The 27,435-nt window shown below is 47.2% G+C and overlaps 1 protein-coding gene across 1 annotated transcript in view; it reads right to left on the bottom strand.

Moving 5' to 3' along the window:
• Window positions 1-27,435, bottom strand: part of Card11 (caspase recruitment domain family member 11) — a 127,399-nt gene that overhangs the window by 25,469 nt on the left and 74,495 nt on the right. The window contains exons 3-10 of the mRNA XM_038345909.1: window positions 16,014-16,226; window positions 11,734-11,871; window positions 10,117-10,442; window positions 6,573-6,752; window positions 5,053-5,205; window positions 4,054-4,179; window positions 2,722-2,919; window positions 690-866 (exon numbers count right to left, since the gene is read on the bottom strand). Coding sequence (XP_038201837.1) covers window positions 690-866; window positions 2,722-2,919; window positions 4,054-4,179; window positions 5,053-5,205; window positions 6,573-6,752; window positions 10,117-10,442; window positions 11,734-11,871; window positions 16,014-16,226 — 1,511 coding nt within the window. The remainder of the gene's footprint in view (window positions 1-689; window positions 867-2,721; window positions 2,920-4,053; window positions 4,180-5,052; window positions 5,206-6,572; window positions 6,753-10,116; window positions 10,443-11,733; window positions 11,872-16,013; window positions 16,227-27,435) is intronic.

Genomic DNA, 27,435 nt, shown 5'->3' on the forward strand with positions numbered 1-27,435 from the left:
CATATCCACTCATTATCCATTCACCCCCCAATCTACCATTTATCCATGTAACTATCCAACTCATCCACTCATCCTCCCAACCACGAATACAGCCATCATTCCATTTATCCATGTGATCATTTCATCCACCCACTCACCCATCCATCAGTCCACCATCCATTCTTGTAACCATCCATCCATCTGCCCAGGCAGCCATCATTCACCATCCTATCCATCCGTGTAACCAACCACCATTAATCCATCCATTATCCACCCATGTAATTTTCCATTCATCCATCATTCATTCATTCTCCCATCCATCTAGCCCTTTATCCTCCTACCTATACAACATTCCATGCATGCATGCATTCATCCATCAATGTAACCACCCATCCATTCTCCCATTCACCTGACCACTGACTCATGAACTCTCTCAAAATCAGCCACATGCCATGGATCTCCATGGGCACCCATTAAAGTGGTAGACAGTGTTTCTGCTGTGGCATCAGCTGCCAACATGGGGCCTGGGAAAGGAATCTGAAGACATTTTCTTACACACTTGCTTTCAAAACAAATGAACATCAAAAGCAGGAATGATTTCTGTCCAGGGTTATAACAGGTCAGGATATAACCAAGCAGAGTCAGGTGCCATCTCTACCTGCATAGGGCTCCGATGTCACCATTTGCTTCCCACCCTTGCTCCTGGGTACCTGGATGCCCTTTAGGTTCATCCGGCGCCGGGGTGGGTGGTAGGGCAGAAAATATTTGCTGTCTTCGGGAGATTCTTCTGAGGTTGAGGAATCATCAGCTTCTTGGCCATTGGTCCTGAGGCTGGTGTCTCCAAGGTTCTGAGAGATGATGGTGGCAGGGAGGTGTCTAGGTAGACTCTGTGGCAGAGGGAAGAGCGTAAGGGAGAGCTGGCAATAGGCACAAGGCAGATTGGCCAACAGGCTATTTTTCCCTTGGGTACCCAAGCTTGACACTCAGCCTGGACTGTTCTTTTCTGACTCCCCAAATGTCCACCTGGATGCCATGGCTTGTCAGCACACCTTTACATGGGTCTGTCCCTTCCTGCTTTCTCTCCTGTTTCCCAGTCCAACAGACAGTTGGGACCATCACTTGCTAGGCACCTTGCTGGCTGCATCTGCCCCTCTGTCTTGGCTCATGAAATCTCTAGGGACAGGAGCCACCTGTGCTTCTCCTTGCTCACTATGGGTGGGAGAGCTCCAGTTTCATGGAGACATCTAGAGGTTACTCATTAAAGTGGCTTGTGTCTGGTGCTGGGCTGACTATAGAGAGGCCTGGGCAGGGAGCATGCAAATTACAAGCTGTCATGTCCACAGGATGAAATCACAGCCCAGGGGCTCCTGAATTCCACTACAGGGGCCAGGAAAGGTCTCACTGGGAAAGAGCTACGTTAGCAAGACTGAAAGCTGAGGGGTGGCACATGGCCGAGGGGTGGCACATGTAGTCAGGAGAAGTCAGGCTGGGGGCTTCCAGGTGGGGCCTGTGGCCTCTAGAGCTCCTCAAGCAAGGAGTCTTTCTGGAACCCCAAAGGAAAGGCCTCCTCTGGGGGTTTCATGATGCCTTTGAGCTTGAAATATGCAACCCTGTTCAGACGCTATGGTTTTGCCTGTGCTCAGCTCTTGATTCTGTATTCCCTTTCTTTGAAAGTGAGAATCTAATTGCATAGCACTGGCTGTCAGGGCAGTTCCTATGCTGTGTGTATAACGTTTCTACATGTGTGTGAGGTGTGCATATGTATATGGAGGCCAGAGGACAACCTTTAGAGTCATGACTGATGCCATCACCTTTTGTTTTTGAGACAGAGTTTCTCACCAGACCTGGAACTCATCCAACAGTACAGAGTGGCTGGCCAGTGCGGTCCAGGGATGTGTGTCTCACCTCCCCAGTGCTGGGATTGCAGGTATGTGCCACCATGCTTGGCTTTTTTTTTCTTAAATGCATATTCTAAGGCTCGAACTCGGCTCCTCATGCCTGTCTGGGAAGCACTTTGCCCACAGAGCCATCTTCCCAGCTTGAGATGTGGTAATGTGGTAATTTATGGGATTGTGCAGCCTCTGCCCAGGACAGAGTCTGGGAGACCTTCAGCTACCGCAATCACATCATCCGAAGGGATGGCAGCAGTGTGTCATTTCCAGGTGTCACGGGGGCTCCTGGGAGATGCAGTTCTGCACCCACCTCACTGACTGTTAATGAGTTTTCACCCATGGGTACCAGTGACTTTAATAAGCACAGAGTATCTTAATCATGATGACCTTCCGCATTATCAGACAGTGCCAAGGGAAGGCCACTGCCGGCTGTGGTCCACAGACAGCCATGGCAACTTGGAAAAGTGATCTGAGTCACTCAGCCAGGAGGTGGCCAACCCAAATGTCACCGAAACATCGAGGGTGCTAGTTTTGTCCTTCCTGGGACTGCATGGGTCTCAGGGATGGAACTGAAGTCACCAGGCATGGTGACAACCACCCTTACCTACTGAGTCATTTCACAGACTCTTAACTTTGAAATGAGTGGCTCCCACATGACTTAGTGCACGCATGTTCATGTGTGCAACACATATACACACGCATGCACTCACACATACACACAAATGGGTCAGAGGGCGGGGGACACAAGACACAATGATGATTGAGTGAGATGGGGTTGCCCTGGTCAGCCATCGACGGGGATCTGAAGGACACCGGTTGTGGGTATGGGGACGTGGCTGGCTAAGCCTACCTGGTCGAGAGTGCCGCTGTCCTTGGACAGGCGCCGGAGCTTGCTCTCTAGGTTGACGATGCAGGCCTCCCTCCGCACCATCTCAATTCGCATCTCATCGTTCTTCTCTTCCAGCTCACGGATCTGCTTCCGGTACTTGTCCTTCTCAATCAAGCACTGTGAGTACTGGGTCTGTGCCTCATCTCGGGAGTGGAAGGCCTGCCAGGAAGAGCCATGTGCTCACCACAAGCGAACTAGAGGGTGGTCAGAGATGTGCATTATCTGCCGTTCAGACGTCAAGCAAAGGGACCCTGTGCATTTCTCTTCATTTCCCCGAGAGATATTATAGATTGAACCTAGGGTCGTGTGCATACTAAGTATGTGCTCTACCACTGAGCCACACCCCAGCCCTCACTGGGGGATTCTAGGCAGGTGCTCTACCACTGAGCCACACCCCAGCCCTCACTGGGGGATTCTAGGCATGTGCTCTACCACTGAGCCACACCCCAGCCCTCACTGGGGGATTCTAGGCAGGTGCTCTACCACTGAGTCACACCCCAGCCCCTCACTGGGGGATTCTAGGCAGGTGCTCTACCACTGAGCCACACCCCAGCCCCTCACTGGGGGATTCTAGGTACACACTCTACCCTATCCATCCAACTCCAGCTGTCTTACTACTTTGTATTTTGAGATAAGGTCTCACTATGTTGCCCAACTGGTGTTGAGCTCACTTTGTAGTCTCAGCAGGCCTTGAGCTTATGATCCTACTGCTTCTGTCTCCTAAATGCTGAGAGGGCTATCCTGCACTAGCACACTCAACTTATCCCCGAAGCTTGGGCATGCTAAGCTCTCTCCTTCGTATTCTGCAATCCTACAACTGTACAGCCTGTTCTTATCATGTAGTAGGTACAGTTGTGAAGAGCTGTGTCCTATCTTCCCTCCCCCAAGTTGTGCACCATTCCAGAGTGGGTGGGGCGCTGCTTTGGTAACTATTCACATCTTACATATGAGGGCATATGTAATACCTTTCCTTGGGCATACACTTTATGAGTACTTGACTGGAATTTAACTTCCTCATTTTACCAAAGAGACCAGGTAAGCACCATGTTCTATGGGAACCCCTGGGGTGCAGCTCAGGCTCCCATGATTCTCTATGGCCTATGTATTATGACCCCCTTGTCCTGCGATAGAATTTATCTCTGAGCTAGAGACAGAAAAGATAGACTCATGAGGAAGCACTGTGTGGTAGGGGACTCGAACCACATGACCTCAAACCATAGTCAAATAGACTCCATGTGCCATGGGCACTGCTGGGCAGCCTCACGGTCCACCATATGCAGGGTGGCGTTGTACCTGGTCACGCTCTCGCTCCACCTCCTCCAGCTGCAGCATGACTGTGTTCATGCGGTGCTTGTACATTTCGCAGTCCTTCCCCAGGGTTGAGCACTTGAGCTCCAGGTCTTCCTTCTCCTCCAGGTACTGCCCAGAACGGGAGAGAGCAATGTAGACGAAACCATCAATAGGTTAAGGAGAGAAGCTCTCTCTGTGTGTGCATGTGTGTGTGTGTGCACGCGCATATGGTGTATGTGTGTGTATGTGGTGTGTACGTGTGGTGTGTGTGTGGTATGTGTGTGTTTTGTGAAAGTGGTATGTGTATGTTGTGTGTGTGTGGTGTGTATGTGTGTGTAGTGTGTGTGTGTGGTGTTTGTCATATGTATGTGTATACATGCACATGCACATGCACGCAAATCCATGTGTGAATGGGGGTGCAAATGGCTTATTGCTCTTGAGACAGGGTCTCTCACTGAACCTGGAGCTTACTGATCGGGCAAGGATGGCTAGTCAGCCAGCCCCAGGTATCCTCTGATCTCCACCTAGGATGACAGGTGTGTGCCACCATGTCTGGCTTAAAAAAAAAAAGGATTCCAGGAATCTAAATCCTTATTTACAGTCTGAGTCATTTTCCCAGTCAACGACTGATTGCTTAGTGCCTACAGTTGGCTTATCCTCTCCCAGAGTTGGTGTGCTAATTTGGTCTTGATTGCCAGTTATCTCATCAAAAGTGACTATAGGAGGGGGCTGGCCAATCACCAGTGTATTGTTGAGGGATGGACCATGGAGACACATCCTTGGTGGCTGCTTGGATTGTTGTACAGGGACACTAACACTCATCATTTACAAACCACAATGGGGCTGGATGCTGGGATGCAGGGATGCGGGGATGCGGGGATGCAGGAAGGCTGGGATAGCAATTCAGACCAGGGTTTGCTATCAGAGATTCCTGTTAGCAGGCATCTATGCACCCTGCTGGGGAAGGACCTGGTTGCAATCCCGAGTCTATGGTGCTCCCACCTTGTCCCGCAGCTCCTCTGCCTGGCGAACTTCCTCCTGCAGGTTGTAAATTTTGTTGACCAATTCCTGCCGGTCCTCTAGCGCCTCCTTCCGGTCATGCTCCAGGATGTCCAAGATGGCCTTGTCTGAGTCAGGCAGACTGCGCTTGCCAGCCTGGGTAGCATTGGGGATGGACAGAAGGAGGACAAAAGGACTAACCTCAGGCAGGCCCAAGACAGCAGATTTTGTGGCGGGAAAGCAGATGCCCTAGGGGATTTTCCTGGGTCTTTCAGCAGCTTATTATCATTTTTTTAAAAGTTTATTACCTGTAAAGGAGCCCATTGTTCCCTCCCAGTTCTTACTCCCAGTTCTTGCTGGATCCCAGAGAAGCATCTATAGCTCCTTGAGACACTTCAGAGAGGACAAGAAAGGGGGACACCTCTGCATTCAGCTATCCCTATACCCCTGAAATATCAACTAACTGAATCCTGCTAATCTGGAACTCGGTCTCTGCTCCAAGAGCCCTGAGTCCCAGGCAGTTGTAGGGGATTCTTCTAGAGGGATGGAGATGAGTTTTCTTCCCTTGCAGACATATTTTTGAATACTGACCCCCCAGTGATATCTCCTTCTGTACCCACACATTTCTGAGGTGACAAATGTGGGAGGCCCTTGAGGTTGAAGCACAGGAAATGACATCCAGTAGAGTGTCCAGGAACCTCTAAGGTTTCCTGAAAGTTCTCTTGTTCCAGAACTGTGACATTGGTTTCCATGTGGATGATATTCTCATTTATCATTTTTTCCTGTAAGTATTATCACCCAGAACATGGGCTGATATTGGAGTTCAGTGATAGACTTTGCCTAGAATATTCTAGGCACTGCCAACAGTACTGGGGAGTGAACCCAGAGCACTGGACATCTGAGTCAGAGGCTCTACCACTGAGTCACACCACAGCCCCTCACTGGGGGATCCTAGGCTGGTCTCTACAACTGAGCCACACCCCAGCCCCTCACTGGGGGATTCTAGGCAGGGGCTCTACCATTGAACTATATCGTCATCTCCCTTTAAACTTTTTAAATTTTAGACATCTCATTAAATTGCCCTGTCTGTTCTTGAGCTCACTCTATTGTCCTAGGGAGGCCTTAATCTTGCAATACTCTAGCCTCAGCCTCCCAAGTAGCTGGGATGATAGATCTGCACCACTAGACCAGACAAAACAAAAACAAAAACAACAATAAAAAACCGCAAAATAAACAAAGAAAAATCTACCTGTTTTCTACAAAACCCCGAAACCTCAAACCCCAAAAGCAAGCAAGCAAGCAACCAAAAAAGACCTTTTATATAATGTCAAGCCTCTGCCAAGAGGGTTTCTAGTCACTCCCACTTTACCTTCTTGGAAGAACGTGCAGTTTCAAGGCTGACAAGCATTGGCGGTGACCCTAGTGAGCTGGGACTTGGTATTCATCCTCTAGCGGGTGTACACACCCTGCCCCGCCCACCCTGCCCGCCTCCCCCTCCCCTACGTAAGGATGCTGCTTCTCACCTGGATGATGGACTGCAGCTCCTGGATCTTGGTCTTCAGCATCTCGTTCTCCCGCTCCAGTTCCAGGACCTGCTCCTTCTTGGGCCGGTTCTCAATGTCATTCTTGAGCTTCAGGGACTGATTTCTCTCCAGCTTACATTCCTCCTCCATCTTGTTCAATCTATGCTTGAGTTGGTCAATCTGAAAATACCCATGTCAGGTGAGGATGGCTGGCAAGAGATGCTGGGAAGAAGGTGAGGAAATGGCTCGTCATCTTAGTTCTTGCCGTCTGAGCATCAGGACCTGAGTCTGGATCCCTAGTGCCCACATCAAAAAATAGGCATGGTGGTATGTGCCTGTAATCCAAGTGTTGGGAAGGTAGAAACAGGCAGATCCCTGGGCTCACTGGCTGGCCAGCCTAGCCTACTAGGTGAGATGCAGGACACTGAGAGCCCCTGCCACACAATACGAGGTGAGTGGTGCCTGAGAAAAGGCGGCTGAAGTTGTCCTGTGGTCGTCACACTCACAGATCCATACTTGCATATAAATTCCCTAACACATGCAACTTTCCTCAGTATCCATGCATCTGTCCATCCATCCTTGCATCCATCTGTCCATCTGTCCATTTGTCCATCTATCTGTCCATCCATCCATCCGTCCATCCGTCCACCTGTCTGTCCATCCATCTTTTGGAGCATAATTCAAAATAAAGTTCTAATAAAGAAACTTCTAAGTCTCTGCTACAGGCTGTTTTTTTTTTTCCCCAAATCCCACATAATCAGTCTAGAGGCTTCCTCTTCTTGATCCTTGTAAAACAAAGCCCATTCGGCATCATTGACGTTCAGCCCAAGGAAGTGTTCTTAGGCTGGGTCCAGACTTCAGTCCCACACATATGTGAGACTTACTCTGCTAAAGACTGATGGTGTTATCTCAGCAATCCTAGAGCACAGATACCATTTCCCTTATCATCTTATACAAATGAGAAATAAACCAAGGAACAAACAAATCAACAATCAACCCCTAATCCCTAAAGCCATAGCCAATAAGGCCATAAAATCAGAAGTGAAAACCTGAACTCTGGAAGATAGAATGTCCTAAAAAGATTTACTTATTTTATGGGTATGAGTGTTTTGTTTGCATGTGTGTCTGCACCGCATATGTGCCTGGTGCTCAGGAAGGCCAGATGAGGGTGTCAGACATCCTTGGAGGAGTTACAGATGGCTGCAAGCTGCCACGTGGGTGCTGGGAACTGAACCTAGGTCCTCTGGAAGAGCATCATACGCTCTTAACTACTAAGCCATCTCTACAGCCCTCCCTTATTTTCCTAGGCACGGTCTTGTGCAAGACCAGGTTGGACTCCAACTTGTTATATAGCTAGCCTTGAACTTATGATTCTCTTGCCTCATCCTTCCTAGTGTTGAGAGTATAAGCATGCACCCTCCATGCCCGGCTTCATGCTCTTAACTGAAATGAAGACTCAATCCACCTGAATCTCCACAGCTTGTTTATTGACCAGTCTATTTCATTAAATTGAACGTGACCCAAGCAGAACTCAGGTTATTTATCCCCACGTCCCCCTGCAGTGCTTAGCATAGTGTCTTACTCATGGCAGGGGCTTAATAAATATCCCAAGAATCTGCTTTCCACCAAGCAGCCAGAGCAAGCCTCCTGAGAGGTAAATCAGCTGTCACGTCCCAGGTCGCAATCCGTCAGTGGCTTCCCGTCACTGGGAGGATAAATCCCAGAGTTCTTACCATGCCCCTGTGATCTGAACCCACACCATATCTCCTCCCCCTTTTGTGCCACTTGCTCATTGGACTCCAGGCTCACTGCTTCTGCAGCCATTTAAGAAGACAGTAAGAGCCAAGAGGACCCTCTACTTGGTCCCCACTCCATTTCTGTCCCTGACTTGCATGCCTTGCTTTCTTACTCCCTTATTTTTGCAAAAAATATTTATTACATGTATTAATTATGCATGACAATGTGTTTCATTCTGACATTTTCATGCATGTATACCCTTTATTATTTACTTATTTGTTTTTATCAGGTTCACCCTATTAATCTCTTTTGTCCCCTCTCACTCTGCCTGATCCCCTTTCTCTTCCCAACTAGTTTCCCCCCCTCCCCTTTAGGGGACCCAGTGATTTTCATTAGGGTTGCTTTATAGGGGCTATTGACAGGAATACAGACACCTTACCACTGGTTACACTACTGAAGGAAATAGCTCCCCCTTCTTCAGTAGCCATGGACTGTTTATAGCTCCTTAGAGCGGACTCGGGGATCATGGACCCTTCTCCCTTCCCTGGCAAGGTGTTGATGGGCTCAATCTTGTGCATTTAATCACAGCTACTGGGAGTTCAAGAGTGCAATGGCCAGGTAATGTCAGACAGTGTTCTGCAACACTCCACCCTCCTGGGCTCTTCTGCTCTTCCTGCCCGTGTCCCATGGTGCTTCCTGCACCTTTAGGGGAGCGATAAGCAGCTTTCCTCACTGTCCCCTCATTCTTCATCCTCCTTTTTACGTATAGGCAGGGTTTTACTCTCTTGCTATATAGCATGGGCTGAGATGGCAGGGAGACTTTTGATCCTCATGCCTCAGCTTCCCGAGCACTGGGATTACAGGTGTAAACTTCCGCTCATGGCTTTATCCTCTATTCTTGATACCTCCAGAACAATCAGGTGGATAATTCTGGAGTTCCATGGAGGCATTTTATTTTTAAGGTTCATACATCTGGGGCACATCTAGGAATATGGTAGGGCTCAATGAAGCAAAAGGAAGATGAGGACACAGTGGCACAGGCCTGTAATCCCAGAATTTATAAGGCTGGGGCAGGAGGATTGTGGTGGGTTCAAGGCCATACTGGGCTACATAGCGAAACCCTGTCTCAGGAAAGCAAAAAAAACAAACAGACAAACAAAAAATTGAAATGAAGCAAATCTCTTTCCTCTTCTCCACTTAGGAGGCAAATTCATTAAACAGATCAACCATTTGGCTGCCCCCTCCCCCTGATAAACATACTGATTATCTCGTGTGCCAGCAAGCACGCTGAGCTCTGTGAATATAGGCCCTCAGGTGCTACTCATCTTCTCTAAGTTTTGTGAGCATTACAATATGCACCCTGGGTCCCCTCACACACCTTCAGCCCCGAGTCTCCAAAGTCTCTCCCTCTTTCCTGGCGCTGGTTTTCTGTGCACAAGTCTGCACACGTGGATCTAGGTTTCCTACCTTCCCATGAGCCTTTATGCACGAGTCTGAAGCTATTCAGGGTGTATATAGGCCCATCATCCTCTGACCACCATGCATGTGTCTGCACATGGGCAGAGTGTATCTAGGTATGGATGACTAAGCCGCTAAGGGCTATTGGCTTGAAATACATTGGTGCGCTGTGGCTCTAGAGCCCGAGAGCCCGTACCTGCCCCGCCCCGCCCATATCCCCTCGCTTGTCTGGGACACAAAGCTGAGGCAGGGCAGTGTGGCATTTCTGCATTTACCCCTCTAGGGACCTTGAGTGTCTGGGACATTTCTTTCCCTTTCCCTCAGGTCAGCCGGAGCCCAGGTGTCCCACCTCGAGCTGGAGGTCGCGGCTTCTCATCACTGCCATGTTTTTCTCCTCGCTGAGCTGGGCATAGCGCATGGCTATGTTGTAGTTGTCATCCTTGACCTTGACCAGCTCGTCGTTGTAGCTGTCCCTCTCCTCCTTCATCTTGTAGTACCGCTCCTGGAAGGTCAGCAGCTCCACACGCGTCAGGGTTAGCTGCTTCTTCTCGTCCTCCAGCTGCCGGGACTTGGCCAGCAGCTCGCAGCGCTGAAGGTCCTTGGCTTTCACCTGCTGCTGCAGTTTGATGACCTCGTTCATCAGGAAGTGCGTGAGGCCCTCATGACCCTCCTCCACTGTGGAGAGGGATATCCAGTCAGGTTTGAGCATGGGCCAAGAACGGGAGCATTTATTCACACATACACTCATTGTGATGGTCTACATTGCAAAATGGAATGGATCTAGAATCACCTAGAAGGTAAACCTCTAGGCATGCCTGTGAGGAATAATCTAGATGAGGTTAACTAAGGTGTGAAGACCTGCCCTAACTGGGGGCCACACTCTCCTCTATACTGGGGTCCTGGACTGAATAAAAAGGAGAAAGTGAGCTGAGCACCAGCGTCCATCTCTCTCTGCTTCCTGACTGTGGATGCCATATGATTGGCTGCCTCACGCTCCTGCCACCATGCCTTCCCCACCACGACAGACTTGTAGCCTCAAAAAAGAAACCTTCCTTCTTTAAATTGCTTTAGTATTTTGCTGCAAGAACAAGAAAAGCCACTGATATACCCAGCAACATTTATTTGTTTATTTATTGTAATGCTGTGAACAGAACAAGACCACTGAATTATAACTCCGGTGTTGCTGAGTTGTCCAGGCTGGCCTTTAACTTGAATTTGCCTATCTCAGCCTCCTAAGTATCTGGGTTTATAAGCCTGTGCTACCAGGTTTGGATAGCAGTGGTTACTAAGCTCTTGCTTCCTGCTAGGCAGTGGGGGTTCAAGGTGTCTTAAGAAAAAAAATGTTAAAAAAATCAAATGATGACGACCATATAAGCATGAGGATTCCACACACTATAGGGACACGGATCATGAGAGTATCATGAGGGGAGGCAGGGGTTGAGTTTTGAAGGGGCAGAGGATCAATTTTGGAAAGAGAAGGAGGGAAGAAGGAAGAGAGAGGGAGAGGAGGGGCAGAGAATATGCTGGATGAACTGGAGCGTGCAGTGTGGAGGGAACTTGTGGTCACATTAAAGCCTATGTCTTGGGTCTGAGCTGGTGAAGGTGATGGCAGGAGAACTGGGGGATCACCACAGCAGGTCTTGGATGGGTAAAGGATGCTGATGGGATTTTGGGGTCTGGACACAAGGCAGCAAATAAACGGATTCAAGGTTTCATAGGAAGGACAATTCCGAGGGAAGCATGAACTGGTGCCGTGACTCCAGCACCGTTTGAGGGGTGGTTGATGAGCACCCAGTTCTCTTAGCTCTTATCTTGTGTCATCAGTTAAAGTAAGTGATGGGCAGCCCAAGAGCCCAGCTTGTCACTGTCCCTCAGAGGGACACATACCCACACACCCATACCCACACCCGCACACATACACCCTCCTACTAGAATCCCCAAGCCCCTGGTGAGAAAAGCCACTTACCCACAATGGTGGAGAATCTCCGGGTGGGCTCCTTTCCAGTCACCAGCTTGTAAAGTTCTGGGTAGTAAAACTCTAGACTCTCCAGGAAGACCACGTAGCCCCTTTGTCCCTTGGTGTGAAGAATGTCCAACAACCGACCTTGGGGGGAAGGTCAGTTCAAACTGTGAGAAGGTATTTAATTGGATGCCAGTCTCCGTGCCTCATGCTAAACTTTCAATCCTTCCCAGCTCTAAGAAGACAGTCTTACTCTCTCTCTCTCTCTCTCTCTCTCTCTCTCTCTCTCTCTCTCTCTCTCTCTCTCTCTCTGTGTGTGTGTGCGCGCTCGCATGTGTATAAGTGTGACTGAAGAACTCTCAAGTGCTAGCTCTTGCCTTCTACCTTACTTAAGACAGTCTCTTGTTTGCCACTGAGAATTCCAGGCTTGCTGGTCTGTAGTTTGCAGAGATTCTCCTGTATCCATCTCTATCTCCTTGAAGAAAACTGACTTTTTCTCGCCCAGAAAACACCAACTGACAACAGCTCCCTAGCTCGGGGTGAGACGTCACGAGACCCTCTCTTACTTAGACTGGTATTTTGGCTGGCTTTATCCTGTGAGGGTCTTGTAAATGCAGTCATAGCTACTCTGAACTCATGTGTGCAATGGTCCTGTCATGTCTGACAAATACCGTCATTTTTTTTTCTTTCAGACATCCACTACCTTTGGCTCTTACATTCTTTTTGCTCCCTCTTTCTCAATGATCCCCGAGCCTTGGTGTGTGTGTGTGTGTGTGTGTGTGTGTGTGTGTGTGTGTGTCATATAAATGTCCTATAGCGAGGAATTTAAATGGTGTTACCTGATATTGGGGGAGGGGAGCAATGACTCTCTCGCAGACACCCTCTTTGGATTCAGTGCCTTTGGCTGACCTACAGTGTGCCAAGCAGGCTAGACTGGCTGACTAGTGAGTCCCAGCCTCTCTCCACCTCCCTGACACTAGGAATAAAGCATGACCCACTACCTAAAGTCTTATCACATTCTCATTACCAAGTTATAGTGTGGACTCTGGACAATGCAAACCAAAGAGCCAGGCCCTTGGGAGAGTCCACGAGTGTTCAGAGTGTCAATAAGTTAATAAAATTTGGATAGATGGCTTTATTGCCAGAGAGAACCATAAATGAGCAGTTTCAAAGATATTCCCAATCTACTAAAGCTATGAACCACAAAGGGTTTGGAGATATAGCTCAGTGGTTGAGCAATTGCCTTGCATGTGTAAGACCTTGGGTTTGATCCCCAAGTACCACAAAAAGACAAAACCGAACCCACAAAGTAGAACAGTAAAGCTGAACATTCAGGCACCAGTTCTCCTGTGATTGTGAAGATTGGGAGTTTATGACATACCAGTCACCTGCTCCCCCGGATTTAGAACAGAAAGACAAAGATTTGCATGCTATGGTTTGAACATGAAATGCCTTCCAAAGACTTGCATGTTTGAACATTTGGTTCCCAGCTAGTGGCTGTTTGGGAACGTTGTGGAACCTTTAGAGGTGGAGTCTTGATGGAGAAAGTCAGTCACTGGAGGAGGGTTTTGAGATTTTATAGCCCCCCCATTTCCTGTTTATGCCCAGCTTCCTGTGTGTAGATGCAATGTGACCAGCCACGCTAGTCTGAGTAACCTCTAACTCTGAGACCAAATGACCCTTTTCCTCCTTAAGTTGCCTCTTGTCAGATACTTTGTTACAGCAACAAGGAAGGTAACTAATACATGGGAGAAGCTGGGAAAGTCATAGGAAAGGGGGAGGGGTCTGTTCTTTGGGGGGGGGTCTTACACACCCTGGAGACATTTTTATGTAGCAGTACATTTTTATGTAGAAACTTCTAGCAGTTTCTAGCACCGTTCCTACTTGCTGTGGTTTGGATTCTTTTTTTGTTCTCCCAAAGGTTCATGTGTCAGGAGCTTGGTCCTGAGTTCTAGAGAAGATACTTGGTGAGGGCCCTTTAAAAGGTGGGACCCAGAGGGGGATCCTAGAGTCACTCAAGGCTGTGCTCCTGGAAAGTCTCTCTGTCCTGGTGATGGCATCTTTTTCTCACCCACGTGTCCCCGCTATCATATGACATAAATAAGAGGTCTTTCACCAGAGCTGAGCTGAAACTGTGTTAAACACACTTTTTTCCTTTATAAACTATCCTGCTTCAGGTTTTTGTTACATCAAAACCCTACTTATTTCTCTTACTGTTTATACTTCGTGGTCTTTCTTTAAATATTTTCAGCTATCAAGTCCCTCGAGGTTCCTAACCCTCCACTGTTTCCCTCGGACAGAAAGGATCGGTTTCACTGTGTGTCGGTCTTGACTGTGTGTTGGTGTAAGCTGCCTGGAGCACTGTGTTGAAAAGGATTCCAAAGTGGCATCCAAGCTCAGTGGGAAGGCGTGCTGTGCTTAATTAAGGCTGGCTTCCATGGATACAAGAGACAGGGGAAGCATGCCGGCCGCTTGTCCTCAGCCCTGCTGTGGGATGGGGATTTCCAAACCCTTCTGACTGTGATCCACAGAAAGGAAAACATTGTGTGTGTGACCCAGTGCCCAGCCCAGAGATGAGCACACAAGCATGGGTACAAGAAAAAGTACAATAAAGTTGAGCAAGTCTTGGGAACCATTAAAAAGCCTGTGGATTTCTTCTCAGAAGAGTATATTATATATATTTTTGTGGTGCTGGAGATGGAAACCAGGGCCTTGTGCATACTAGGCACACGCCCTACCATTGATTAGAGCACACCCTCAGCTCCTCACTGGGGGATTCTAGGCCTGTGCTCAACCACACAGCTTCATCTCCCAGCAAAATAGCATTTTAAAACAAACATTACGTGCACCAGCTCACAGAGGAACCCAATTATAGTAAAATACAGAGCTCACATATTAAACAAATTTGTGATTTGGTACTAAATGACTTTCTTTATTAATGTATTAAACGGCAAGTTCTCTCGACAGGTCTGATAACTGCCGCGAGGTCTGGGCAGGGGTGAGTGAAGCCAGCACACGGGGGCACCTGCGGAGCTGTGATGTGGCACAGACCTCGCTGTGGTTTTTACTGTTGGCAGAGTCCCAGGTGTGACTAATCAGTAGTGTGATCTGTTGCCTGCCGACATGCATAAGGCAATGCTACATGTCAGTGTAGGTTTGTAAAAGCAGAACATGCACCCTCCCCTTCAGGTTCATTGATTCTGAGTGCTGCACTCATCATGCTTAGACGGGGCAGGGAGTGGTCTAGTCATGTTTCTTCTAGGTAGCATACTCCAACCTGCAGGGAGGACCAGGCATGCTCTGGCAAGGAAGTGCCAAGACTTGGGCATCGTGAAACGTGGGTGATTTTCAAGGTCCCATCCCAGAGGTTTCCTAGGCAGGGACAACACTGGGGAGAGGAGACTCTTCAGTGGAGCTGCCTGTGAGTTGTACAGGAAGCTCCAGGGACACAGCTATGGAAGCTGCCAAGTCACCTATGCTCCTGTGGGGAGCCCCTCAATCAGTTTCTTATGAGGAGACCCTCACACTGTAAGGACCTCTTTTCTCACATAAGCAACCTCTCACCCATATTCTTGCAAGAGACTCCCCCCCCCTTCATGCTCCTCTAATGAACCCTTCACTTACATTCCTGTAAAGAACACCATCCATGCTCATGTAACTCGGGTGTGGGACAATTGTCAATTATATTTTAAATAAACGCTGATTGGCCAGTAGCCAGGCAGGAAGTATAGGCAGGACAACCAGATAGGAAGTAAAGGCGGGTCAAAGAGAACAGGAGAATTCTGGGAAGAAGGAAGCAGATTCTGCAGTCCTGGCCTCGCCACAGAAGAAGCAAGGTGTGACTGCCTCACTGAAAAAGGTACTGAGCCATGTGGCTAACATAGACAAGAATAATGGGCTAATATAAGTTAGAAGAGTTAATAAGAAGCCTGAGCTAATGGGCCAATCAGTTCTATAACTAATGTAGACCTCTGTGTGATTTCTTTGGGACTTAACGATTGCAGGAACCGGGCAGGACAGAAAACTCAGTCAACATAACTTCTTACCCACACTCTTAAAAGCAACCTTGATCAAGTAACTCCTTGGTTCCCTGAGACAGACTTGGGTGGAGTTGTGTTCTTGGTCTGTCACTGGTGTCTAGTTGGGTTGAGTAGACATGCAAGCCTCACTAGGAAAAGTCAAGTAACACAACATCTCTGGACCCCAGAATGAAATCCCCCATCTTGATCCAGCTAAACTGGAAGCAATCCATCGACTGGCCACGTGTGGCACACTCATTTTCCTACCTGCCCGGTTGATCTTGGATGGGAGCATGGGTGCGTTGAGCACCTCATCTTCATCTTGCTCATCGATGACTTTGCACTGGCGCAGGTAGGGAGTGAGCTTAGCAGGGTTGATGTAGCGGCTCAGCATGTGCCGGTTGCATTCCACATTCTCCCACAGGGCGTCCTCTTCATCCTTCAGTGTCTCCATGTAGTCATCCATAGCTGGCCCTCCTCCTGTGAGGAATAAGCCCCAACAAGGTTAACAAAAAAGCCTCTATGGAACAATGCTATAAAATGCTTGGGAGTGATGGCTAGAATATATGGCCAGACTTAGAAAAAAAAGTATAGCAGAGAAAAGTGAGTAGGACATATTGCCTTTTATCTGAGGGAGAAGGGGATGGGGACATAAATACAAGTATAAATTTTCTTACACACTAAACACAAAACAATAGAAAGATGAGCTGTAACATTTTTAAAGGATGGTTTAGAAGGAGAGAGGGAAGGTCCTGCCATTGGGGTGTGCTCTTCCCATGCAGGTTTTTATCTTACTAAGAATATATCTTTCTTCAAACAATATTTATATAATACCACTTGTTTTCAAATTCCACACAAACAATGCCATGCTGTCTGTATCTCTTTTGATATTACTTTTTTCTTCTACATTTTTTCCAGACATTTTTAGGTGGGTATATATAGATCTAATTAGTTCAGTTTTTTAAAATGTAGCTCTTTTGAGATATAACTCAAACACTGTAAAATTGCTCATTTTAGTTTAAAGACTTAAATATTTATTTATTATTTATACATGTCCATGAGAGTTTATGTCAACTTCGTATGTGTAGGTGCTCACAGAGGCCAGAAGAGGGTGTCAGAGTCCCTGGAACTGGAATTATAGGTGGTTGTGAGCTGCTGATTTTGGTATCAGAACTGAATCTGGGTCCTCTGCAAGAGCAGTAAGTGCCTTTAGTCACTGCGCTCTGTCTCCAGCCTAAATGCTTTTTAAACACACTGTGACTTTGTTCATTTATCACAACAGCCTAATGTTTTTAGGATATTTTCGTCTTTTCTAAAAGAACCCTTATACTTATCAGTGGTTACTCTTTTGAAGAAAATATTTCTTTGGATGATTATTCAGTTCTGTGGGTTTATGCATGCATGTATGCATGTATGTGGGTATGTGCACTTGGGTACACAAATGAAAGTTGCAGAACATCAGGTGTCCTGATGATCTCTTCTTTACTCCTTTGAGATGAAGTCTCTCTCTCACTGGGCCTGGAACAGGGCTGGCATCCATCAAACCCTAGTGATCCTCTCGTCTCTGCCCCGTGCACTGGAGTTAGAGGTGTGAGCATCCTGCCTAGCTTTTCACGTGGTGTCAGGTTCTGAATTCGGGTCCTTATGTTTCTGCAACAATCACTCTCCACTGAGTTATCTCCCCAGCCCCAATTAGCAGTCACTTTTGATTTCTAAACTGTCCTCATCTGCAACCACAAACCTGCTTTCTGTCTGTGGTTTTGCCTAGGCACAGATTCAAAATTTGCAATCTTTTGTGCAGAGTTTCTTTCTCATACTATTTTCAAAGTTCTATCTTTTTAAAGCAAGTATCAATCTGCCCTCCCTCCCTCTCTTCCTTCCTCCCTGGCTCCCTCCCTTTCAAAACAGCTTTCTCGATTGAGCTATAATTCATGTGCCATGTGATTCATCGTTTTAATGCGTACAGTTCAATGGTTCACAAACCATGCGACCGTCACCACAATCCATTGAAAACATTTTCATTATTTCAAAAGGAAACCCCAGCCATTCATCTCCCTCCAACACCTACATCTCCAGGTCCTGGCAGCAACTAATGTACTTTCTGTTTCCATGGCTTCCCAGATTTGTTTCTCTGGCTGTGATAAATACCCTGACAAGACCACAACTTAGGGGAGAAAGGGTTTATGTTAGCTCAGGGTTCCAGCTCACAGTCCATCACTGCGGGGAAGACAAAGCAGGGAGTTGAAGAAGCTGGTCATATCACGTCCATAGTCGAGAGGGGAGAGAAATGAATGCATGCACGTGAGGGCTCAGCTCACTTTCTCTCCTCTATGGAAGCTCCAAACCCAAGTCCAGGGGATGGCTCTTCCCACAGAAGTTAACGTGATCCACACACCTTGCCTCTAGACGTGTCCATAAGGTCAAGGTGACTGAGATAATCCCTCATTGAGTCTCTATTCTCTGGGTCAATAATTAAAGCCGTCAACACATACAAATTTGCCTTTTCTATGCAACAGGATCATAGGACTTCCAACCTTCTGTGATGTAGTTCTTTTGCTTCGGCTATCATATAGGCATTTCTTCCCTAAACTGTCAATCAAGCCTGGGGGAGTCAAAGGAGGCTCTGACTTTGGTCTCCAGAACGTGATTAAAAAACTGGGCATAGTGGTGCACGCTTGAGATCCCAGCTCTGAGGAGGCAAAGACAATGAATCCTCAGGCTCACTGGACAGCCAATCTTGACTACTTAGTGAGTTCCAGACCAGTGAGAGACCCTGCCTCAAAAAAATTCAAGTGGACAGAAGGTGAAGATGATACAAGAGTCATCCTATCCACACAAGTGCGCCCCACACAGGTGAGCACACACACCGTCAAATGGCTGTTCCTGGTGTTGGGTTGACAGTTTGGCTCTTCATGTTTTGATGGATGTTTGAGTTCTTTCTACCTTCTTGAGTAATCTGATGAACAGCGCTGCTCGGGACATGCATGGACAGGATTTTGTGTGCTTATATGCTTTTTATTCGTTTGAGTAGATACATAGAACTGGAAACTCTAAGCTGTATGGAAATTCCATGTTTTAAAAAATACTTTGTTTATGTGAATGTGTGTGTGACATATGCATGTGTGTGCGTGCACACACACACTCTCTCTCTCACACACACACACACTTGTGGAGGCCAGAAAAGGATGTTGGGTATCCCATTATCACTTAGTGCTCTATTGTTTTGGGACAGGGTCTCCTACTGACCCTGGAGGTTGACTGGTGGTCAGCAAGGCCCAGTGACCTTGCTGTCTCACACCTGGTTTCCGATACTCAGGTTCCCATGTTTTCACAGCAAGCACCCTTCTCCACGGAGGAAGGAATGTGTGTGCTTCATTTTGAGGACCTGCAACAGTGCATTCCCAAACAAAGGGTGCCATTTCTCATTGGTGCTAGTGACCCCTGAGGATTCTGACCTCTCCGCATTCTCGATAACACCATCTCTCTCTCTCTCTCTGCCTTCTCTATGATAGCTGATCCCCCAGGGTTTGGAAACGGCATCTCATTGTGGTTTTGATTTGCATTTTCTAATGACTAATGGTGCGGAATGCCTTTTCACACATGTGTTGGCCATTTGTGTAGAGGAATATCTATTCAGACCCTCATTCCACTCTAAGATTGGGTCTCTTTCTGTTTATCACTGACTTGCAGGGGTTCCTCAAGAACCCTGTATATAAGACTGTGTTTCTCCTGTTCTGTCAATTATAGTCTCACTGTCTATAAGACTTATTGGTGGACACGCTTTCAATTCTTTGTAAAATTATAGATTTTGTGTGTGTGTGTGTGTGTGTGTGTGTGTGCATGCGTGTATGTATGTATGTATGTACGGTGGGTGAGTGTGTACCAGGGCATGCACAGAGAGGTCAGAGGACAGCATGGGGGAGTTGGTTCTATTTCTACCATGTGGTCCCTGAGATTGAACTCAGGTCGACAGGCATGCTGGCAGTGCCTTTACCTGCTGAGCCGCATCTCTGGCTCATAACCTTTACACTCAGATGTAGTCCGACTTGTTGAACATTTTCATTTATACCTCAGCTTGTGTACAAAACAGCCTTTGTCTAACAGCAAATCAATGAAGACTAATTTTCGTTGCAGTTTTACATTTTAGCTTTTATGTCAAGGCTTGTGATCCATCTCATGAAGTTTTGTTTGCGATGTGAGGTAAGGACCTGGTCCTGCTCTTGTGATAAATATTCTGACAAATCAACTTGAGGGGGAAAGAATTTGTTCTGGCTCGCACTTGGCGGGGATCATTTCATCATGGTGGGGAGGCATGGCGGGAGGAGCAGAAGGCAGCTGGTCATGTTACATTGACAGTCAGGAGGGAAACAATGAACAGGAAGTGAGGCCAGACTATAAAGTCTCGAGACTCATCTCCAGTTACCACTTTCTCCGTCAAGGCTGAACTTCCTAAATGTACAGCCTTCCAGACAGCGCCACCAGCTGGGGCCATATGTCTAAACCCATGAGCCCTATGGGGACATTTCACATTCAAGCCACTAAAGACCCACTATCTCTTCTCTCTCTCTCTCTCTCTCTCTCTCTCTCTCTCTCTCTCTCTCTCTCTCTCTCTTCTCTCTCTCTCTCTCTCTCTCTCTCTCTCTCTCTCTCTCTCAATTTCTTTCCCTCCCTCCCTCCCTCCCTCCCTCCCTCCCTCCCTTCCTCGTTCTCTTTCTCCTTCCCTCCCTCCCCCTGTCTTTCTCTCTGTGGTCTTTCTGACTTGGCATTCTCCTTCATCATAATGTGTTGTCCTCACCAGAGGCTGAAACCAGTGTTCCTCCTGATCTTGGACTTGACTCTTTAGGAGTGTGACTCACTTTTACCTCCAAAGTATCATGTATCAGGGAATTTCATTACAATGTCAGAAACCTCACTAATACAGCAAGTAAATCTTGCATTCCTTTTGTTAAATTTACTCCTACATGCTTTTATTCTTTCAATGGTTACAAATGGGTTTTACTTTCTTAACTTCACTTGAGGAATGTTCATTGATGGTGTACAAATACACAATTGATTTTCACATGTTGCCTTTAAATCTTTAATTTTATCCAGCGATGCTTTATAGTTTCCAGGGAATGTTACAGTGTGGGTGTTGAATACCGCTCAAAAATCTGTATGCAAAGATGCAGTCCTCAGAGTGGCACTGACCTTTAGAAAGTTCATACCATTTGAAATCATTTACTAGTTTGAGTAGTTCCTTAGTAGGGGCTTTATCTGTGTGTAAGATTATGTAAGATCAGATACTTTCCAATCTGTATAATTCGTGTGTGTGTGTATGTGTGTGTATGCGTATGTGCTAATGAATATGGTTTTGTGGTGCTGAGGAATGAACCCAGGGCCTTGAGTTTTCTAGGTAAGAACTCTACTACAGAGTCACGCCCCCAGCCCCTCACTGGAGGATTCTGGTTAGGTACTTAACTGCTGATTCATGTCTCCAGTCTTTACTAGGAGGTTCTAGACAAGCACCCTGCCTCTGCCCCCACCATCTTGCAGCTCTTTTGCCTTTTATTTCTCCTTCATACCCAAGTGCTCTGCTTAGCACCTAAGCACACAGAAGTGGAAGAATGGACACTCTTGTCTTGGTCCTGATCTTAGGGGCAAAGCACCCCATTTTTACCATTGAACAAGGTTCTCTCTCTCTCTCTCTCTCTCTCTCTCTCTCTCTCCCTCCTTCCCTCCCTCCCTCTCTCCTTTCCTCCCTCCCTCCTTTCCTCCTTCTCTCTTTCCTTTCCTCTCTCCCTCCTTCCCTCCCTCCCTCCTCTCCACTCTCTAATAGATGTCATTTATTAGACCAGGGAATTTACCTCACATTCTTGGCTTGTTGACTATCATTGTCATTAATAGCTCATCGATTCTGATTTTGTTAAATCAGACTTTTCTGTATCTATTGAGATGATCATGTGGCTTTTAAGATTCTGTCAACGTGGTGTATTCGGTGAACTGATTTTCAGCTGTTAATTAAACCTTGTACCCCAAGGATGAATCCCATTTAGTTTCTCTCTCTCTCTCTCTCTCTCTCTCTCTCTCTCTCTCTCTCTCTCTCCAACACACTATTTGATTCAATTTCCTAGGTTTAAAATAAAAAGGATTTCTGCATCTGTACTCATAAGAATTATTCTTCTGTGGTTTTCTTTCACCGTGATACCTGGTTCTGAGCTCAGGGTCATTCTAGACTGATGGGAATGTCTTGGGAAGTATTCTTTCTCATTCAACTGTTTGGAAGAATTTTGGAGAATAAGTATTAAAATTACACTTGCTCAATCAAACTTACAATTAAAGACATGAGAGCTTAGGCCTCTCTGTGTTTGTGTTTGTACATGTGTGTGTGCATGTGTGGAAGCCAGAGCTTAGGCTTCTCTGTGTTTGTGTTTGTACATGTGTGTGTGCATGTGTGGAAGCCAGAGCTTAGGCCTCTCTGTGTTTGTGTTTGTACATGTGTGTGTGTGTGTGTGCATGTGTGTAAGCCAGAGGTCAGCCTTAGGTGTTACCCCTCAGGTACCATCCACCTTATTTTGAGACAGGATCTCTCTCTGGCTGGGAACCTTCCATGTGAGCTAGGATGGCTAGCCAGCAAGCACCAGAGGTCCCCCTGCCTGTCTCCAGCTCAGAGATTACAGGTGTGTGTCACTGAAACAGATTTTTATTTTATTTTTTTCTAACATGGCTTCTGTGCATCAAACTCAGATCCTCAAACGAGCGTGCCAAGCATTTTCTTGATGGAGTCATTTCCCCTGACCTGTCGATATTTTAATGGGATCTCTCCTTTCATTTGCCACAGGTCAGTTCATACACTCTGTCTTTCTTGAGCTAGTTTCAGTCATCTGTGTCATTCTAGGGATTTGTCTCCCTCAAGTTGTCCTGCTTATTGGTTACAGTTGCTTATGGCGTCTTTCCCAACTGTTCTTATCTCTGTAAAGTCAGCTTCAACACCCCTTCTAGTAATCGGAATCATCTCTTCCCCCCCCTTTCTTTTCTCAGTGTAGCTGAAGGTTTGTTGAGAGAGCCATTCCAAGTCCTGGTAGGATGGTTCAGTGATGGTTCAGTGTTGGTACAGTGTTTGTTGTATGAGCATAAGGACCTGAGTTCGATCCTCAGAACCCACTAAAAATCAGAGCTGTGGGCTGTAATCCCAATGCTGAGGAGGTGGAGCCAGAGAGAGCCCTAGGGCTGAAGTGGTGAGCTCCAGGTTCAATGAGAGACCTTGTTTCAAAGGAGGAGGATAACATCCCTGAGGATGATAACTGAAGTTGTCCTATTCATGCACCTGAAAATATTTGTGCATACACACACACACACACACACACACACACACACACACCCCAACCAACCAAACAACAACAGAACCCAAGCACCCTGAGTCCCCACTCCATGCTGGAGGGGTGCTCTCTACTCCCTGTCACCTCACATTTCTTTCTTTCTTCTGCTTATTAATGTGGGATTTTCTTCCCTCTGAGTGCAGGCATGCAGGGCTGTGTTTCTTCCTCAGATCTCTGCTTTGGTTGCATCCCACATTTTCTGGGATGCTGTGGTGTCACTGATACACCTAACTTCCAATGCACTGATGCAACTTACTTGGAGAGTTCTTTTCCAGCCCCTTGGTCAGTCAGGGAAGTGTACTTCATGTCTCCGTATTTGTGAAAAGTTAGCAGAGACGAAAGTCCAGGGTGGTTTGTGTCCTAAGTATCTATTCTCAACCACGTCTCCTCTGAAAGCTACTGCCTCGGCACCTTGTTAATACCTAACAAGTCCTCCTGGTCACCCACTGACTTAAGGAAGATGGCCCCATCAATTTCCAGGGCCTGAGTTTTGTATTTGTGGTCAAGGAGAGGCTGTGTGTGTGTGTGTGTGTGTGTAGGGAACTGGACCAGAAGATGGCCCTGAGGTAATTATGCAACCTCTAGCTGGACCAGCTCTGGCAGTAGAGAAGGGGCAAGTGAGCAGAGGAAGGTCCAGCATAATGAGACCTAGGGAGACTCCAGCTCCCATGAGATGGGGGAGGGGCCTGGGGTCACCTCTCCTGATCTATGGTCCTTTCCCTCTGAACCTCAGACACCCATTGTTTCTGGTCATTGTGCACAGTGTCTGGTCCTTGCTAGAGGCCTCCACTGGCCTCCCTATTAAACCAGTTTACTGACTTTATTGGAGTTTGTTCTGTACAATGGGAATCTTGAGTAAAAATATCCATTTTCCGAAATGAGCCAAAACTGGATTGAAGTGGACAGAAATTGATGTTCCAGTTCCCATGCAATATATTGTTGTTGCGTAGACAGCAACATCACATCACAGACTTACAAGCTGTATTTTGTGTGTGTGTGTATGTGTGCATGTCTGTGGTGTGAGTATATGTGTGTTTGCATATATTTACATACATATGTGCATGTGTAAGCCAGTTGATGTCAGGTGTCTTTCTCGATTGTTCTCCACCATATATAATTTCTGAATCCAGGGCTTGCCCAGATTGGCCTAGGATCCCTTGTCTCACCTTCCTGAGTTCTAGAATTGCAAATGGGCCATTACACCCATCTAACACTTACATGGGTGCTAGGGATCTGACCTTGGGTCCTCATGTTTGTGCACCAAATGCTTTAGCCACTGAGACATCTCCCAAGGCACTCTTTTGGCCTTCTGAGACACACAGAACAGTTCTCTATAGACATTCGACTGTGCAATAGCATGCTAGAACATCTTGTACCTGTCTAATGGATGCTCAGTATCCAATGACCAACCTCTGTCTGCCCTTCCCTGTTCTCAGTTTCTCCATGGTCATTACTATGACGGTTGGCTTTAGCTGTGGATACAACTTTAGAACCACTTGGGAAGAGAGTCCCAGTGAGGGATTGTCTAGAACAGGTTGACCTGTGGGCATGCCTATGAGGGAATTGGACGGATTGAAGACTCAGCTGACTGTGAGCAGTGCCATCCCTTGGGACGAGATCCTGGACTATATGTGCGTAGAGACATTAAAATGAACACTAAACATGCAGAAATTTTCTGTGTTTTGACTGAAGATGCGATGTGCCCAGCTTCCTCAAGCTCCGGCTTTGATTCTCCTGCAATGGGGGGGGGGGTCATATCTTGTAACTGCGAGTTAAAACAAACCCCTCTATCCTAAGCCGCCTTTGCCAGGGAATTTAACCACAGCAGCAACAACAAAAGAGAAATCAGGACACTGACTTAATCAACCTGAAGTCGTGTCTCTGTATTTTTCTCTTCCTTTCCCCGGGGCCCCTTCATCTGTAAGTGGGAGCCTTGTTGCCCTGAGCCATGCGAAGCCAGCCCTCTGTGATGCACAGCCCAAACCCATGAACTACAGATGTGTGACTGTGCAAAGACCTGCTTAGAAGAGAGCTGCACGCCAAGATCTGAGATCTTACATCTCGGGGGCTGAGTAGGATGGAGTCTAGGAAGCATGGCTTCCTGCCCTTCAGAGATACGGCATCTGTGACACCATTCATGGGGCACTTAGTGCCATAGAGACGCTTCCTGAGGTGCTTTATGCATGGCGGGGCAGTCAGCAATGCAGGGACACTTCCTGAGGTGCCCTGTGCACAGCAGGCAGCCAGCAATGCAGAGATGCTTCCTGAGGTGCCCTGTGCATGGTAGGGGCAGCCAGCAATACAGAGATGCTTCCTGAGGTGCCCTGTGCACAGCGGGGCAGTCAGCAATGCAGAGATGCTTCCTGAGGTGCCCTGTGCACGGCGGGGCAGTCAGCAATGTGGGAACTGACTAGGGTGAAACCTTCCTCCTCAAGCAGACATGATGGGGACCTCCAGCTTCAGAGACAAGGTTGTCATACACCTGTGGTGCCATGGGAACTGGCATACCACGGACATCCTGTGTCACATGTAGCCCAGCCACCATAGATCAAGAGAAGCTCAGAAAAGACAAATAGCTCGTAAGATCCAGTGAGCGCCATGGTTCCTCCCCTGCGATGCTCAGAGTCCCACAGTGAGAGTCAGTCACTGACACACAAAGCCACAAGACCGTGCCCTAGTAGCATAGTGAGTCCCACAGACGGGAAATCACAAAACCTACGGAAGTGGCACAGTGTTCCTGGTATCGTGTTTGAACCTACACAGAAATCGTTTTGTTTAAGCCAGGCCTGGTGATCCTAGCTAGTCAGGAGTCTGAGGCAGGAAAACCACAAGCAAAAGGCCTGCCTGGACTACACAATTAGTTCATGGTGAGCCTGGGCAACTTAGAGAGTTCATGCTTCAAAATAAAAAAAAAATCAAAAAGGGGTTGTGGATGTGAATTAGTGGTAGAGCACCTGCCTAGAATCCCCCAGTGAGGAGCTGGGGTGTGGCTCAGTGGTAGAGCCCCTGCCTAGAATCCCCCAGTGAGGGGCTGGGGTGTGGTTCAGTGGTAGAGCACCTGCCTAGAATCCCCCAGTGAGGAGCTGGGGTGTGGCTCAGTGGTAGAGCACCTGCCTAGAATCCCCCAGTAAGGGGCTGGGGTGTGGCCCAGTGGTAGAGCCCCTGCCTAGAATCCCCCAGTGAGGGGTGGGGTGTGGCTCAGTGGTGAATCACTACTGTTACACGCATGAGATCCTGTGTTCCATCCTCAATACTCTGCCTCCCAAATAGGGAAGAATCAGAATGGTGGCTCCTCCTGAGAGGAAGAGCCAGGCAGATGTAGTCCAGTGGCCATCATGGATGCAGCTCCAGATCAGAGTTGGTGACACAGCAAGTGTGTTATTTTGTTGTTGTTGTTGCCATGTATGCATATTATATATACGTTTTTAGTATGTACAAAATAGTTCACAGAATCAAAAGAATCAAACATCACAGGCTCAGTTTCGAGTTTATTTTCCCCTGTAGATGCTGTTTCTGAGTCTGACCCATCCTCTTCACTTGGGACCACCCCAGTGAGGTTTGTTAAGTTTGTGTGTTAAATTTGTTTGAAAGAATCCTACCTCCACATGCTCCCTCTGATATACAGAGATTGGATTTTCAAGCGTATGGAGTTGAATCATAGTAACTGCCTGGCTTCCGACTGCCTCTTTCCCTTTCTTTCTTTCTTTCTTTCTTCTTTCTTTCTTTCTTTCTTCTTCTTTTCCTTCCTTCCTTCCTTCCTTCCTTCCTTCCTTCCTTCCGCTTTTTGTTTCTTTCTTCCTTTCCTTCTTTCTTCATTCCTTCCTTTCTTTTCTTCCTTTCCTTTCTCTTTCTTTCTTTCTTTCTTTCTTTCTTTCTTTCTTTCTTTCTTTCTTTCTCTTTCTTTCTTTTGTCAAGATCTCTCTGTGTAACTTTGGCTGTCCTAGAACTCCCTCTTTAGCCTAGGCTGGCCTTGAACTCAGAGGTCCGCCTGTCTCTGCCTTCTAAATGCTGGGATTAAAAGCAAGTGCCACCACTGCCTGGGGCCAGCCTCTTTCATGCACAGTTTTTTTTTTTTTATCATGTGGCTTCTTCTCATTGTTATAATAAACATTGAAATACTGATCTTAACCAGGCATTGTGCCAGACTTGTGATCTTAGTCCTGGGGAGGCTGAGATTAGAGAATAACAAGTCTGAGGCTAGCCTGGGCTACACAGTGATCTGCCTTTAAAAAAATGCCTTGGGGAGATAGCTCAGTCAGTAAAGGGCTTACCTTGCAAGCACGAGGAGCTGAGCTGAGATCTCCAGAATCTCTACAAAAGTCTGGGTGTGGCAG

This window comes from Arvicola amphibius, chromosome 10 (assembly GCF_903992535.2).
Source record: "Arvicola amphibius chromosome 10, mArvAmp1.2, whole genome shotgun sequence".
Classification (NCBI taxonomy): Eukaryota; Metazoa; Chordata; class Mammalia; order Rodentia; family Cricetidae; genus Arvicola; species Arvicola amphibius.